At 36.1% G+C, this 16,045-nt stretch overlaps 1 protein-coding gene across 2 annotated transcripts in view; it reads left to right on the top strand.

The window, feature by feature from the left end:
* The window catches only part of LOC111060911 (lachesin-like), a 328,507-nt gene that overhangs the window by 310,081 nt on the left and 2,381 nt on the right, over window positions 1-16,045 (top strand). For both annotated transcript variants that reach the window (XM_039435593.1, XM_039435592.1), the window contains 2 exons: window positions 10,214-10,362; window positions 14,785-14,919. In XM_039435593.1, coding sequence (XP_039291527.1) covers window positions 10,214-10,362; window positions 14,785-14,919 — 284 coding nt within the window. The remainder of the gene's footprint in view (window positions 1-10,213; window positions 10,363-14,784; window positions 14,920-16,045) is intronic.

The raw sequence follows: 16,045 nt of genomic DNA, 5'->3' as shown, positions 1-16,045 counted from the left end.
GGTTGGTACAGGTCTTCACTTGGGACAGCAGAGATCAAAGGTCGGTAAAGGTCTTTACTTGAGAAAGCAGAGAACAGAAACACCTTAAACACTAGGTAATATATTGAGGTACAATCAAAATCATAATGCTGTGCAAATATGGCTATATATTGGATATATAGCAGATTAGATTCATTGTGCTGGAATCATCTGTGGAGAACAGACATTTTGTGTATCTGGAACAATAGAGAAGATGGTACTCCTATTCTCGATGTGGGGTGATTATGGTGAGACAAATTCACCATCAATCTCTCCATTTGATCTGATGAAGGATGAGGATCATGTAGAAGATGAGGAAGAGGAAACTGATATGGAGGTGGAAGAGGAAGAGGATGAGGAGGAGGAAGAGGAAGAGGAGGAGGAAGAGAAAGAGGAGGAGGAGGATGATGTAGTGGTGAGAAATACTACTACACCTATACTTTTGACTCGAAGGAGCATCAATTACCTGAAGGGAAGAGGTTGTGAGGTGATTCAACAACAATGACAGGGTATTGTCTCTATCTGAAACAGTGTTCCAGAGGTATCACTGAATATCATCCAAAGACTATCAGACATCAACATAGAGGACTTGCCAAGGACTAGTGCTGGAAAAGGAGTCTACTACCTGGGACATCACCTGCTTGACATGGACCAAGGAGAAACATCATGGATACATCACTTTTCTGCACACTCAATATGATAAACAGCTTGGATTTTGAACAGAGATATACCTGCTTGTAGTAAACTTTTCAATGAATGGATGTTGAATTGATCAATAAAGAGCTAATTGTATTCCAAACTGTTTACTTATTACCTACCATCTCCTTAGATATAGTTTAGCTATAAGTACATTCTGAGTGCCACTGACTGAACAGTGACTAATACATCAATAAACCTGTATCAGATACCGTCTATAGAAGCCATTGGCAAGACAGAGGATCAGCAACGATGTTCTCCTATCTTTCTCCATTGCCATTAAGACGTGGATCTCACTATAGGACGTTAACTTAGTCAAGGACTCAACTAGACTCTGGAGCTTAGAGATCTCGTTAGGTTGGGCGCACACCAGTTAGTCAAGACAAGACAAGACATGATCAGACACGTTCAGTCACAATACCACACATAGTTGCTTAAGAACCTATCATTATTTTATATGATGTATACTTATTATATCAATCAATCAATCAATAAAGAAGACATGTCCAATTGCAATGACTAATCAGTGTGAGTTGAGTCATAAGCAACTATGTGAAGTAGTGTGTCTGATCATGTCTTGTCTTGTCTTGACTAACTAGTGTGCGCTGACATGATCAGACACATTACTTCACATAGCTGCTTATGACTCAACTCACACTGATTAGTCATTGCAATTAGACATGTCTTCATAAGCAACAATGTGAGGTATTGTGACTGAACGTGTCTGATCATGTCTTGTCTTGTCTTGTTTAACTGGTGTGCGCCTAGCCTGAGACTTTGGAGTTTATAATTTCGATTTCTGAGTAGAGGACTCAATGAGTCCAGGACTTGAATAATTATATTATCGCCTCATTCCGAGTCAAGAATTTATCAAAAATCGATAAGCTCAGAACTCGCCGAAATAGTATATTTCGCACCTAGGGCCGAGAATTATACTTTTCCGGCTCGAAATCGGTTTTCAAGTCTGAGGCCTAGAAACTAGAAAACATTGAGAGCCGGAACAACATTTTTGCCCGTGGTGCAAACGCTATTTTTTGCCACACAGAAAAATAAACAATATATATATGAGAAATATTGTTTATTAAGCACTTCCGAAAGCAAAAGTGGAAGGTCATAGCTCTAGCAAATCTGATATAAACTGAAAATCAGGAAATTGTCCAAGTATTTGATTTTTTTTCTGATTTGTCTAAGTAAACTGAAAGATGATGTTCAATAGTGTGGGAGGTTGAGTTTATACTTTTTTATTCTTTCAAATGACAATAAGATGATATTATTATAAATGTTTTAATTATTGAATAATGAACACAAATAATGAAAAGTTTTTTGATCAGCTGTTTTTTGATCACCTTTCTTAGTTCCATGTTAGCGGCTGGAAAGGGTACTCTTTCCGGCCTAGGCCAGAAAGAAACCTGTTCTGACGTCAGACTAGAGTCGTTTGCAAACAATGTCTTTCAGATCTACGTAGGGACTGGAAAACAGCTGCTTCCTGTGCAGTGTGGCGAAAATTCAGTTTTAGTGCAATTTGTAAATTTTGTTGCAGTTGAGCCGAAACTGACCGTTGAGAATGATGTGGTGGGAGCTTTGCTTGGAGATTTAGCCTATTTGAGCTGCACAGCTGAAATGCTCCCAGTGACTAGCGTCTATTGGTCCAAGAACGACTCCAAACTCGGGTAAGTTATTGAACGAGCGTAAGCGAGTTCTCACTTTTGTCTCACTGGAGGTCAACTATGCATTATTAAAAGTTGCTGGTTTCAAAGATTACAATACATTAGTTCTTGTATTACAAAATGTAAAAATGAAGGCGTTTAACTATCTATCTATACATCTATCTATCTCCTCCCTCACAAACTCCCTCTCTCTAAAACTCTCTCTCTCACTCTCTCTCTCACTCTCTCTCTCTCTCTCTTTCTCTCTCTCTCTCTCTCTCTCTCACTCTCACACTCTCAAGCAAATGAGGGAGTATCACATTCTGATGCTGCTTCATGACCTATTGCATGTAAATACCCCAGGTTATTTAGCTCATAAATTTGTTTTTATTGGGGATCGTAGTGTGAGAGGTACCAGACAGGGCTCCCAACTATTGGTTATTCCAAATCATAGAACATCTATGTATAATAAATCATTCCATGTATCAGCTCGTCGGATCTGGAATCTGTTGCCTCCAACTGTGAAGAGTATTGGCGATCGAGCTCTGTTTGGCGCGGCAGTATTGAATTGGCTGAGATCTGGTGGCGCAGATTAGGCTTGGGTCGGGTTCAGCTTTATTTTTATTGTCTATTTACATTGTATCAATCTACATGAATTTAACTCATTTCCACCTTTTATGCAACTACGGATACAAAATATTTCATCTTAATATATTGTTTTGATAATTATTATACTTTGTAAAATCTTTATTTTTAGGATTGTTTTGTGTGCATGGGTGAGTGAATGGCAACTTTATTAGATCTTCATTTCTGATAGGTTTTCCTATAGATTTATCTAGTGGAATTTGAAATATTGTTTCGAATTGTATAAATAAATAAAGTTTAAAATTCTCTTTTATTATATGTTATTGTATTTTGATTAATAGTTTTATTTACTTATATATTAATCTTATTACATAATATGTAATCTATTTTTTTCTGTTCCTATGTAAATTTGTCTTCTTTTGTAAAGGGCTGTATGGCAGAGAGGACCAGGAGTCCTAATTCCGCCCTAATAAAGGCATATAATCAATCAATCAATCAATCTCTCTCTCTCTCCCTCCTCCACCCCTCCTCTCACTGCTGCCACATCTTCTCCAATGAAAATAAATACTAACGCTTTTCAAGCCTCCCTTCTTCACTCTACCAAAAAAGCATCACACCGTTCATCTTATCAAAGCACTCAACGCCTTCTCCTCATCCTCTTCTTCTTCCTTTTCTTCTTCTCCTCCTTCTCCTCCTCCTCGTCCTTTTACTGCTTCACCTTCACCTCGTGTACTTCCTCATCCACCTCCTTCTCCTCCACTATTCCTCCTCCTCCACCACCTCCTCCCCCTTCTCCTCCTCCCACTCCTCCCTCTTCTCCTTCTTTTCCTTCTTCTCCATCTTTCTTCTCCTTCTCCTCCTTCTGTCTATCGTCTCATTCTGCTTCTCCATCTTCTCCTTATTCTTCTTCTTCTTCTTCTTCTTCTTCTTCTTCTTCTTCTTCTTCTTCTTCTTCTTCTTCTTCTCCCGCCACAATTTTTCTTCCCACTTTCTTCATTGCCCTTCCAAATGCATCTGTCTCTGTCCGACAACACTAACGCACCCCATTTGTTGCCAAAATTACCACCAGTCGCCCACCCCCCGATAAATTGCTCAAAGACCAGAAAAAATTGCTCAATTACTCTTTTCTCTCGCGGTTATCTTTTTTACAATTACTCGTGTGTCTCTATTGAACAGCGAGTTCCTACTCTTGAGGTGCGTACAGATTTATGCGCCGCGAACACGAGCAATTCACTTTTAATCAGCTGATGCCAAGCATTTTATATCTGTATTTTACAGTTTCTTTACAAATACAGATATAATCAGCTGATGAAAAGTTGATTGCTCGTGTTTGTGGAACATAACATGTTCTTCGTACTTTTCTTTTTCCTTATTATCGGTAGTAGAATTTTTAAAGTTCTCGCACATCAAGCACTTATCTTTCTTTGGGTTATGAAAGCCAATATTGAAATTTGATTTGAAAATTTTCCTAAATACTTGATATTTGACAGCCGTTTTATTGTTCAACATACTTTGCTGCTCATAGATTCTATAAAGGTTAGATAGATTCTTGAACTCAACAGGCAGGTATAATTTAGTAGAAGATGCACGGCAATAATGTGAAGGAACGGCTGGAAGAGAATTTATAAATTCTATCACTGCTGTTGTATCTCTTTCATGTGTTTTATTAAGTGGTATCTTTCTTCCTCTTTTATCAGCTTCTGGTGTATTCAATTCCAATTTGCGGTCGAAAGTATACTGAAGCAGCCTCTGAGAAATATTTAATGTTTTTGTTAGAAACTGTTGACAAACCTTTACTTTTTCATTATTTAGGGGTGAATAATAATTCATAGTACGACCACAGTGACTATTAAGATTAGTTGTGTAAGTACGTTTCTTCTCTACTTGATCAATGCATGAGATGAGAAACTGCTTTTTTTCTTGATGACTCTCCATAGCCCAATAGTTTTGAAACAGATTTTGCCTTTCTTCTTCAGTGAAATTCATACTACAATTATTTTGGCATTTTTTATGGAATTTTTTCAGCACGTGATGACATTTTTTATCGTCAATGAAAATAATTTACAGAACGTGATTAAAATTTTTCAAAATAGTTGAGAAAGAGAATGCTGTAAAATACTGAACAGTTGTAGTAAGTTTTCTTTTGCATCTAGATAAAATAATGATGTAACCTTGAATGAATATTATGCTGTAAGCCACAGAACAGCTGATTATGAATAGGTAAAATGCTGCAACCTCGAATGAAATCATGCTGTAAGCAACAGAACAGCTGATATGAATATGGTAAAATGCTGTAACCAAAATCATCAGGCTTACAGCAATTTACCTTGTCACAAATTATAAGAAATGAAGTGGAATGTAGGTTACATCAAATTTCAATGCTGAATAACTTTCTTATTATTATTGTGAGGGTTACAGCATTTTGTAGAGATGTATGGAGGCTTACAACATTTCTGAAAAAGCAAAAAAGTGATTTTTTGAGGGTTGCGTCGTTTTACCTTAACATATTATGTCTGTATGCACCTTCAAATCTCCAAAAACAATTTGAAGTGGATTGAAGAAAGTAATCGAACGTAATCGTCGAACATAACACGAACGGATAACGAGCTTTGAGTCATATAAAGGCAAGGCAAGTATATAGCTATTTACATGCTATTCTTCATAAATAAAGGTGCGTACACATTTAATCCCTGCACACACATATCGATTTTTGTTCGAACGGTATTTTGCCGTCCTTTAAAGTTTAATTTTGTTTAACGGCTATAAACACTACTTCTTTTTTAACGAATCCACCCTTGCTACACTATTCACAACGCTAGATATTCGTATATGAACTATCCACGGGTAAACAAAAAAAATGCCACGTGTGTGTGTGCGTCTGCGTACACGATATCTCATCTCCCAATTAACGGAATGACTTGAAATTTGGAACTTAAGGTCCTTACACTATAAGGATCCGACACGAACATTTTCGATCAAATGCAATTCAAGATGGAGGCTAAAATGGCGAGAATGTTGTCAAAAACAGAGTTTTTCGCGATTTCCTCGAAAACGGCTCCAACGATTTCGATCAAATTCATACCTAGAAAAGTCATGAAAGTCATTGATAAGCTCTATCAACTGCCACAAGCCTCATATCTGTAAAAATTTCAGGAGCACTGCACCATCTATGCAAAGTTTGATTTTAGATTCCCAATTATCAGGCTTCAGATACAATTTGAACATTTTTTCAAACAAAAATTCTCAAGTGGAAAAGATTCAGCGTAAAATTCTCTACAATTAATGTCAAGTAACATTTTCACCTAAAATTGAAAATAAGCTCGAAATTCGAGAAAATAAGATTATTCAATTGCAAACTGTTGGCAACTGTTGATTCTATTAGATCATTCACTATGAAGAGATAGCAGAGTTCGTGTGTCTCCAGCGCTATTGTCATGTCACCAGCTGGCTCAGATCTTAGAGAAGTAGACTTGAGATGCGCGGGAACACTAGCGTCAGTTGATCAATTTTCATAACGGCAAGGAAAGTTGTGTGAGTGCACCACACCAGATTTTTCCACCATAGTATTTTTTATGTCTGTATGCACATTCAAATCTTCAAAAACAATTTGAAGTTGATTGATGGACACGTTTAATTAATTTAATTATCGAATTAATTAAGTTCAATTAATTTTGTTCAATCATCTATTAGATTAAACAGATGTTTGTCAAGTTCCGTTTAATCTGATAGAGTTCATAAGGACGGCAAAATATCGTACGAACGAAAATCGATGTGTGTGTGATGGGCGCATCTGTAGGCACCTTTATATCAAGAATAGAATATAAATAGCTATATTATACTATCCGTGCCTTTATATGACTTTATATCCGCTTGTTGTATGATTGCTTCTTAGGCAGCCGGGACCGACGACTTGACGTGTCCATCAAATTGTTTTTGAAGATTTGAAGGTGCATACAGACATAAAAAATACTATGGTGAAAGAACGGATGTGGCATATTTGTTTGTTTACCCGTGGATAGTTCATATACGAATATCTAGCGTTGTGAATAGTGTAGCAAGGGTAGATTCGTTGAAATAGAAGTAGTGATTATAGCTAACAATTTTTTAACGAAAATCCTAAATAAATGCTGCAAATCACCCCGAAGATTTCTGCTACTGCAGACATTGACAACAGGGTTAACAGCTAGATGGAAATTTCCAATGTCTGCAATGTTCCAATTTCACCCTGTTGTCAATGTCTGCAGTAGCAGAAGTCTTCGGGGTGATTTGCAGCATTTATTTAGAATTTTCGTTAAATAATTGTTATATATTAATTAGCATTTGAATAAATGCATTCTCTATCTAATTCCATCTATAAGTGATTATAGCCGTTAATATTGCTTGTACACGTTCGCTGTTTTAATGGAGTGTAGATCTTTCTCTGCCCTTTCTATTTTATGCATTAGCTCAGTTTCGACAATTTTGCACTTTCGCTACTTTACCATTTTAGTCACGATGTGTTCCACAAACACGTGTATCTTACTTTTCATCAGTTGATGCTTCAGTGAGGTCGACGTTATAAAGACAGTATTTGATTAGATAATATGGTGTTGCTATCCTTGTCTATCATGCAACAAAGCAGATAGCGCTATCCTCCACGACGTAGTCAGATTGTTTCTCAAAAATGTTCAACAATGCACGATAACGATGGTGGAGCGTCAGTTGATTGTAAATAAACAAAAAATAAAATCATTACAAAACCATCTGACTAACAGATGCTAGTCATCATCTGGTCAGATCTTAGTCATCACCATCCTGATGTAATCAACAGGTTAGTCAGATGATTTTGAATTGGTTTTGTAATGATTTTATTACTTTCCTTGCCCTATTACCATAGGTAAGGAAAGTATTGCTTTCCGAAAAAAATTAAGGTACCCCAATTTCTAAATTTCTATACGTTTCAAGGTCCCCTGAGTCCAAAAAAGTGGTTTTTGGGCATTGGTCTGTATGTGTGTGTGTGTGTGTGTGTGTGTGTGTGTGTGTGTGTGTGTGTGTGTGTGTGTGTGTGTGTGTGTGTGTGTGTGTGTGTGTGTGTGTGTGTGTGTGTGTGTGTATGAGTGTATGTGCGTCTGTGTACACGATATCTCATCTCCCAATTAACGGAATGACTTTAAATTTGGAACTTGAGGTCCTTACACTATAAGGATCCGACACGAACATTTTCGATCAAATGCAATTCACGATGGCGGCTAAAATGGCGAAAATGTTGTCAAAAACAGGGTTTTTCGCGATTTTCTCGAAAACGGCTCCAACGATTTTGATCAAATTCATAACTAGAAAAGTCATTGATAAGCTCTATCAACTGCCACAAGTCTCATATCTGTAAAAATTTCAGTAGCACTGCACCATCTATGCAAAGTTTGATTTTAGATTCTCAATTATCAGGCTTCAGATACAATTGAAACAAAAAATTTCAAGAGGAAAAGATTGAGCATAAAAATCTCTACAATCAATGTTCAATAGCATTTTCACCTAAAATTAAAAATAAGCTTCAAATTGAAGAAAATAAGATTATTCAATTGCGAACTGTTGGCAACTGTTGATTCTATTAAATCATTCACTATGAAGAGATAGCAGACTTCGTGTGTCTGCAGCGCTTTTGTCCTGTCACCAGCTGGCTCAGATCTTGGTAAAGTAGACTTGAGATGCGCGGGAACACTAGCGTCAGTTGATCAATTTTCATAACGGCAAGGAAAGTTGTGTGAGTGCACCACACCAGATTTTTATTTTTTGTTTATTTACAATAAACTGGCGCTCCACTATCGTTATCGTGAATTGATGAACATTTTTGAGAAACAATCTGACTACGTCGTCGTGGAGGATAGCGCTATCTGCTTTGTTGCATGATAGACGCTTGTGCGTGGGTAATGAGTGAGAGAGTTGCTTTTTGGGTAGTCGGGACTGACGGCTTATTGTCTCCTCCGAAAGACGGGTGTGCTTGCAATATTTATATTGTATTGCTGATTTTCCAATATATTGTTTGAATACATGAGAGAAGTTTAGAACTAATTTTTTTCATGCAAAATTTGAAAAAAATCCATGCCCAAAAACCTCTTCTTTCTGTTCATTTTCCAGTTGTCAGCTATTATTGGATACAATCTGTAGGCTATTGTTGAAAAATAATTATATGTATTATAGTATAGAAGAAGAAGACAGGAGGAGAAGAAGAAAAAGAAGAAGAGGAAGAAGAAGAAGAAGAAGAAAGAAGAAGAAGAAGAAGAAGAAGAAGAAGAAGAAGAAGAAGAAGAAGTAGTAGTAGTATAAACAGATAAGAATTCACGAAAACATTTGCGAATCAAGTTTGCCAACTGGAAGATTGACTTTACTACAGCCTAAATTCCCAAACAAACTCATGCTCCTATAAGCTGCGATACACTTTAGAATGTTGGCATTGGTTCAATATGGAGCAGATATGCTGAGAACAATTTGAAGAGAGAATTTCACTCTAGCTGACAAATTGACGTTGGATAGAGAATAACTCCAATTCAAGCTCTCGACTCAAAGTTGCTTCTCAAAACAAATGTTTCCAGTCATGCCTTTTAGCTCACTCACTCTCACTCACTCTATCACTCTCTCTCTCTTTCTCTCTCACTCTCTCTCTCTCTCTCTCATCATTTTCTCTTTCTCTTGCCCCCTTTCTCACTCACTCTCACTCCAGTTTTCGCAAGCTCTCGCGAATATGCTTCCTAAAACAAATGTTTCCAGTCATCCCTTCTCTCTGTAATTTCATCTCACCCTCTCTTTCTCACTGTCTCTCTCTTTGTTACTCTCACGCACTCTCTATATCATTTCTCTTTCTCTCACTCCCTTTCGTACACATACACTCTCTCTCCCTTCAGTTCTCACAATCTTTATGCAGAGTTTGTCATATGTATGGGAACCCTTCAATAAATTGGAGACTGTTGTAGATATAATACTGTTACTTTCAGGATAAGATATTGGTCAAATACCCTACCTTTTGACGTACAAATTAATTTCAACCCGTCATAAGGGGGTGACTTAGGGGTTGTAACTCGAATATTTCAAAAGTAAACAACCATTGTGAGGCACATCATTTTCAAGGCCTTTTTGAAACAAGAAAGATGACATCAATAAAATGTTCTATGATACTTGTATCCAAAATGACAACAAAATTGTGAGTACTGTTGTAAAAGTGTAAGCTGATAACACAATTTATTATAACGGTTATATTAATATTAATTTATATTCTAATTGATCTTTTGTTCCAGAGCAAGACATAAAATTGAAGACTCGAGGAGTTCATACATATGGCAAACAAAACTGATCATCACAAATGTTTCAAGTGAGGATTTCGGATTTTATCTCTGTACAGCTAATAATGAGGATAAAAGACTCACTGCATTGGTTCGACTCTATCGTAAGTCATATTCCCCATTCTAGACGTAAGTCTATGGGCCGGTTTCAGAACTCGGGATTTGGCTAAGTTCTAGACTTTCAACAGCTGGAGTCGAAAAATTGGCATCCGGAACGGGGCGTAGTCGCAGTTTTATGATAATCTTTATTTTTGCCACACTGCACAGAAAGCAGCTGTTTTCCAGTCCCTACGTAGATCTGAAAGACATTGTTTGCAGATGACTCTCGTCTGACGTCAGAACAGGTTTCTTTCCGGCCAAGGCCGGAAAGAGTACCCTTTCCAGCCGCTAACATGGAACTAAGAAAGGTGATCAAAAAACAGCTGATCAGAAAACTTTTCATTATTTGTGTTCATTATTCAATAATTAAAACATTTATAATAATATCATCTTATTGTCATTTGAAAGGATAAAAAAGTATAAACTCAACCTCCTACATAATTGAACATCATCTTTCAGGTTATTTAGAAAAATCAGAATAAAAAATAAAAATACTTGGACAATTTCCTGATATTCAGATTACCTCAGATTTGCTAGAGCTATCACCTTCCACTTCTGCTTTCGGAAGTGCTTAGTAAACAACTATTCTCATATATATATATATATATATATATATATATATATATATATATATATATATATATATATATATATGTTTGTGTGTTGTGAAAAGTAGCGTTCGCACCACGGGCAAAAATGTTTTTCCGGATGTCAATCTTTTCTAGTCCTCGGCTTACAGCCTCAGACTTGAAAACTGATTTCGAGCCGGAAAAATCTCATTTTCTGCTCTAGGTGCGAAATATAATATTTCTCACTTCTATAATTGGAAACGTTCTTCCTTGATGGAATAAACAATCCTAATGATTCAAAATACCTGAAACTTTACTCTCTATTTTCTCTTTATTTCATCTAGTGTTCTATTCTCTAGTTTTTCGAAATCTAATTTAAACGTGGACTGCGACTATGCCCCACGTTTTGGAAATAATATATTCCGCACCTAGAGCAGAAAATGAGATTTTTCTGGCTCGAAATCGGTTTTCAAGTCCAAGGCCGTAGGCCGAGTACTAGAAAAGATTGAGAGCCGGAAAAACATTTTTGACTGTGGTGCGAACGATATTTTCCGCCACACTACAGGTATTGCTGGCAAAATAAATGAAGAATACAAAATACAGAATACTTGTTATCGTACCTATCTCTTGATTTTAGTGGTAGAAGATTTGCAGTCAGGATTTCAGATTCTTTTAAAATTTCACTTGGAATATCACGGGCGTCATCATCTTCAAGAATTTTTGAAAATTTGGAATGCGCTAATCAACAATAAATAACTGAATAAAACTGGTTGTGAAGCGAATTAGTTTGATTTGAAACTCGAACTGAAATCATGGCGACTTCAGCTGATGAAGGAAGTGGACACTCGCCCGATCTAGCGGATGGCTTATTAACTACAGACTTCCATGAGCGGCTGGAAAGAGACAACTTTCTGGCCTAGACCGGAAAAGAAACACTTTTCTGACGTCAGACGAGAGTCGTCTGCGAACAAGGTCTTTCAGATCTACGTAGGGACTGGAAAACAGCTGCTTTCTGTGCAGTGTGGTGAAAACCAATTTTCTGACTCCAGCTGTTGGAAGTCTAGAACTTAGCTAAATCCCGAGCTCAAAAACCTGCCCTACAAGTTTCGAAAATCAATACTAAATTAATTATACTGTATTTTCCAGTCATCAATTATGGTTTAGTTGAATATTTTTATTCAATTTGGTATTTCAACTCAACTTTTTAATTCTCTATTCAAATTGTAAATAAATAAACAATCAGTTCTGGTTGGATTATAAATAATCCCAAAAGTGAACTGTATAAAATTTTAGGGGGTTTGAATATTCAAATGGAATCAAATTTACTTATGCACAACAATGAACAAAAGAAAGGACTTACCATATTTTTCGCCAGTACCTATAATATTGTATGCTAATTTGTTTATTGGGGATATAGGAATATGGAAAAAACAGCTATTAGAGAAATAGGAATTAAAGGAACGTTCAATACATACAAATTAATAAAATGATTGGTTATGAACACAACCATTGAACAAGCCACGATATTTTTAGACGTAAAATCGTTTCTGCAGATTAGATTTCAAATACAAAGTTCCAACTGCAGTATTGGATTTATGAGAAGTTCCTTACAGAGAGGTCCATTATACTGTATAATATCAGTGAAGAGAAAGATAGTAGGACAACGTTGCCGATTCTAAAACCCTGCCGCAACCTTCCATGAAGATACTTATACCGGTATAGCCTATCTGATATAATATCAACGGTTGATTCTTGTTTGAAATGATCAATATCATTTAATTCGTCAAGAAAATATATTCTTCATTGATTGAGCAATGAATTCTCATGATATTTGTATTGAAAATTGTGTTGATTAATTATGTTCCTTCATTGTTAATAGACACCGATCTGCCAATATTCATCTCCACGTAACATCATCACCCTCCACATTTTTTCCTATTCTTTCTCATGCCCTATTGTCATCCCTCCTTAATCTTCAACACATGTATTCTCATACACGTCATCCTCTTCTTCTTCTTCTTCTTCTTCTTCTTCTTCTCAGATTTCCTTCTTCTCCTTAATCTTCATCTTCTTCTTTTTCCTTTTCTTCTTCTTCTTCTTCTTCTTCTTCTTCTTCTTCTTCTTCTTCTTTCTTCTCTTCTTCTTCTTCTTCTTCTTCTTCTCCTTCTCCAGTCCTCTTCTTCTTCTTCTTCTTCTTCTTCTTCTTCTTCTCTTCTTCTTCATTTTCTTCTTCATCCGCTTCTTCCCCAATTTTGAGTCATCGTGTGCAAATACCAAACAGAACATCCTCGAATCGCCTTGCGCCTTGAAAGGTTGAAAGCCTCTCTGTCTCCTCTCATCTGCTATAAAATATGCAAACAACTACTCTCAACTTCTGTTCCTTCTTCTTCTCCTTCTCCAGTCCTCTTCTACTTCTTCTTCTTCTTCTTCTTCTTCTTCTTCTTCATCTTCTCCTTCTTCTTCTCCTCGTGTCCTCTTAATCTTCCTCCTCTCTATTTCAGTCTTCATTTTCTACACTTAGGCATATTATTTCGCTAGAGTTTCCAACCTTCTTTATTCACTACTACTTTAGTCGAGTGGGAAGGGAAGGTCAACCTCGATACACTTTCTGAGAATGGACATCTCAAGGTCCAAACTTCACCGTTTCATTACAGTGACATGTTTCATTACAGTTTCATTACAGTTACAGTGACATTTCACCGTAACATTACAGTGATACCTCAATATTTGCATATTTCATAATATTCGTCTGCTCAATATTATTGTAAAACTTTTCAGTCTGTATATGATTCATAATTTTATTTTACTCTGAATAGTAAATTATTTGCTAGAACGTTATAAGTTGAATTCTGTTTATGTTAATCACGTGAATAAAGGAATCTGAATCTGAATCTGGATTCCCTATGTTAACTCCCATAAAAATCATGTTTTCTTTTTTGTTCTTGTTCTACTTCTTCCTCCCCTCTTCTTCTTCTTCTTCTTCTTCTTCTTCTTCTTCTTCTTCTCCTTCTTCTACTACTTTTTCTTCTTCTTCTCTTCTTCTTCTTCTTCTTCTTCTTCTTCTTCTTCTTCTTCTTCTCTTCTTCTTCTTCTTCTTCTTCTTCTACTACTACTACTACTACTACTACTACTACTACTTTTTCTTCTTCTTCTTCTTCTTCTTCTTCTTCTTCTTCTTCTTCTTCTTCTTCTAATTCTATTCTTCTTATTATTATTCTTTTTCTTTACTAGTAGTCCTGTGGACAGTAGACCTCACGCAGTATTCTCATCCACAAGTACCTGATTGAAACTATAGACCTTATGGAAATACAGCAATCGGCTGGCTTCTCCACACATCTGTGTAATCACTTTTCAGCTGATTTATGATGAATAATTTCATAGTCTGATATTTACTCTAATATTGGCGTATGAAGGAGGCTCATTTTTCCTTTTATATTATCCTTGAAATGCAAAATTTCCAAAAACCTTGTATATACGTCGACGCGCAATTAAAAAAGGAACATACTTGTCAAATTTCATGAAAATCTATTACCGCGTTTCGCCGTAAATGCGCAACATATAACATTCAAACATTTAAACATTAAGATGAATGCCAAACTTCGACTTGAATCTTAGACCCCACTTCGCTCGGTCAATTACTCCTTGTACTTTTGGTAATTCGATACTACAAATTGGAATTTATTGAATTTCCATCTAGCTGTTTATCCTGTTGTCAATATTTGCAGTAGCAGAAGTCTTCGGGGTGATTAACAGCATTTAATTGGAATTTAGTTTAATAATAATAATAATAATAAATCGATACTATTCGTCTTTGTACTATTTCTCTCTTAAATATAGATGATTTTCTTTCAATGTCAGAGATAATCGCTTCAACCACGAAGCCAGTCCCCAGTACGACCACGGAAACAACCACGATTATCACCACTGTCAAGGCTAGAACTAGGAGACCACGAGTCACCACCACCACTGAGAAAGCACCACTCAATTATCAAGGTAATACCTACAGATATTATCATGTATACTATGATAAATGAAAGAACTGGCTTATACACGTACAGGAAAGGAAAATATTATGTTATCCTCCACCTCTAAAGTGCTTACTTTACTCCCTGGAACATAATACTAAAGTGTCACTTTTTCGCTCTCGGGAGGAAAAAACAGAAAAACTCCCTAGAGCGAAGCTCTCAATACTAAATGGCATGAGAAGCATCTCTATTTTAAAAACTTACATTTGAAATAGGTTAGATGAGAAAGCATATAGAGTAGTCATTAAACCAACTAAATTCAATACCTCAACCAGACAATTGATCAATATATGAAATATATGTTTGTATGCTAAAATTATTACAAACTTCATATCAGTATACTATAAAAATGTATAAATATTTATTTTATATTTCATGTTATTCAAAATACCAGCCAACGAATATTCTTCATTAACTAATCAAATTTGAAACGGGAACTTCATCATACTTGTAGTTGAGTCGGCCGTTGTTGTTACAACTTTTGCTGACAGCTAGCGCATAGCGCTGTCGGCAGGGAACTGTGATTACAAGCCAGCTGTTTACTTTTCAGTTTATGTTGTAACACATTGTTTGGTCACGTAAATTTTTAAAAAAGATTTTATTTGCATTTACTTTAAAAATGTGGGTGGAGGAAAAATGCAGTATATATCACGAGTGAAAAATGCTTCTTCCTCCACCTACTGTCTGAAGTACTCACTCTGATCCCTGAAATATAATACTTAAGTGTCACTTTTTCGCTCTCGGTAGTAAAAACAGAAAAACTCCTGTTTCTATAAAACTCCTATCTTACTATAAAAGTAATAAAATCATGTGCTGAAATCATGTGTCAGTGCATGAGAGACTGACAGTGTGAAAGCTCCCAAATAGCTGCAGCTGATGTTGTGAATAAATGAATGGAAATACTGAAGTAATTGCATGCAATGAATTCTTCAGCTGACTAAATGATAAAATTACAACAAATTTTCTTCTTATGAACTTTCAATGTTATTTTTATATCCTGAAAAAGGACGAAGGAGTGAGTCAATCTTTTTTCCAACGAGCTTGACCTGTAGAAAGTTTCGAAGAATTCGTGTTAAAAATTTGAAGCTGATTGA

This window comes from Nilaparvata lugens, chromosome 9, assembly GCF_014356525.2.
Source record: "Nilaparvata lugens isolate BPH chromosome 9, ASM1435652v1, whole genome shotgun sequence".
Taxonomy (NCBI): Eukaryota; Metazoa; Arthropoda; class Insecta; order Hemiptera; family Delphacidae; genus Nilaparvata; species Nilaparvata lugens.
This window is presented reverse-complemented; position numbering and strand designations above follow the sequence as displayed.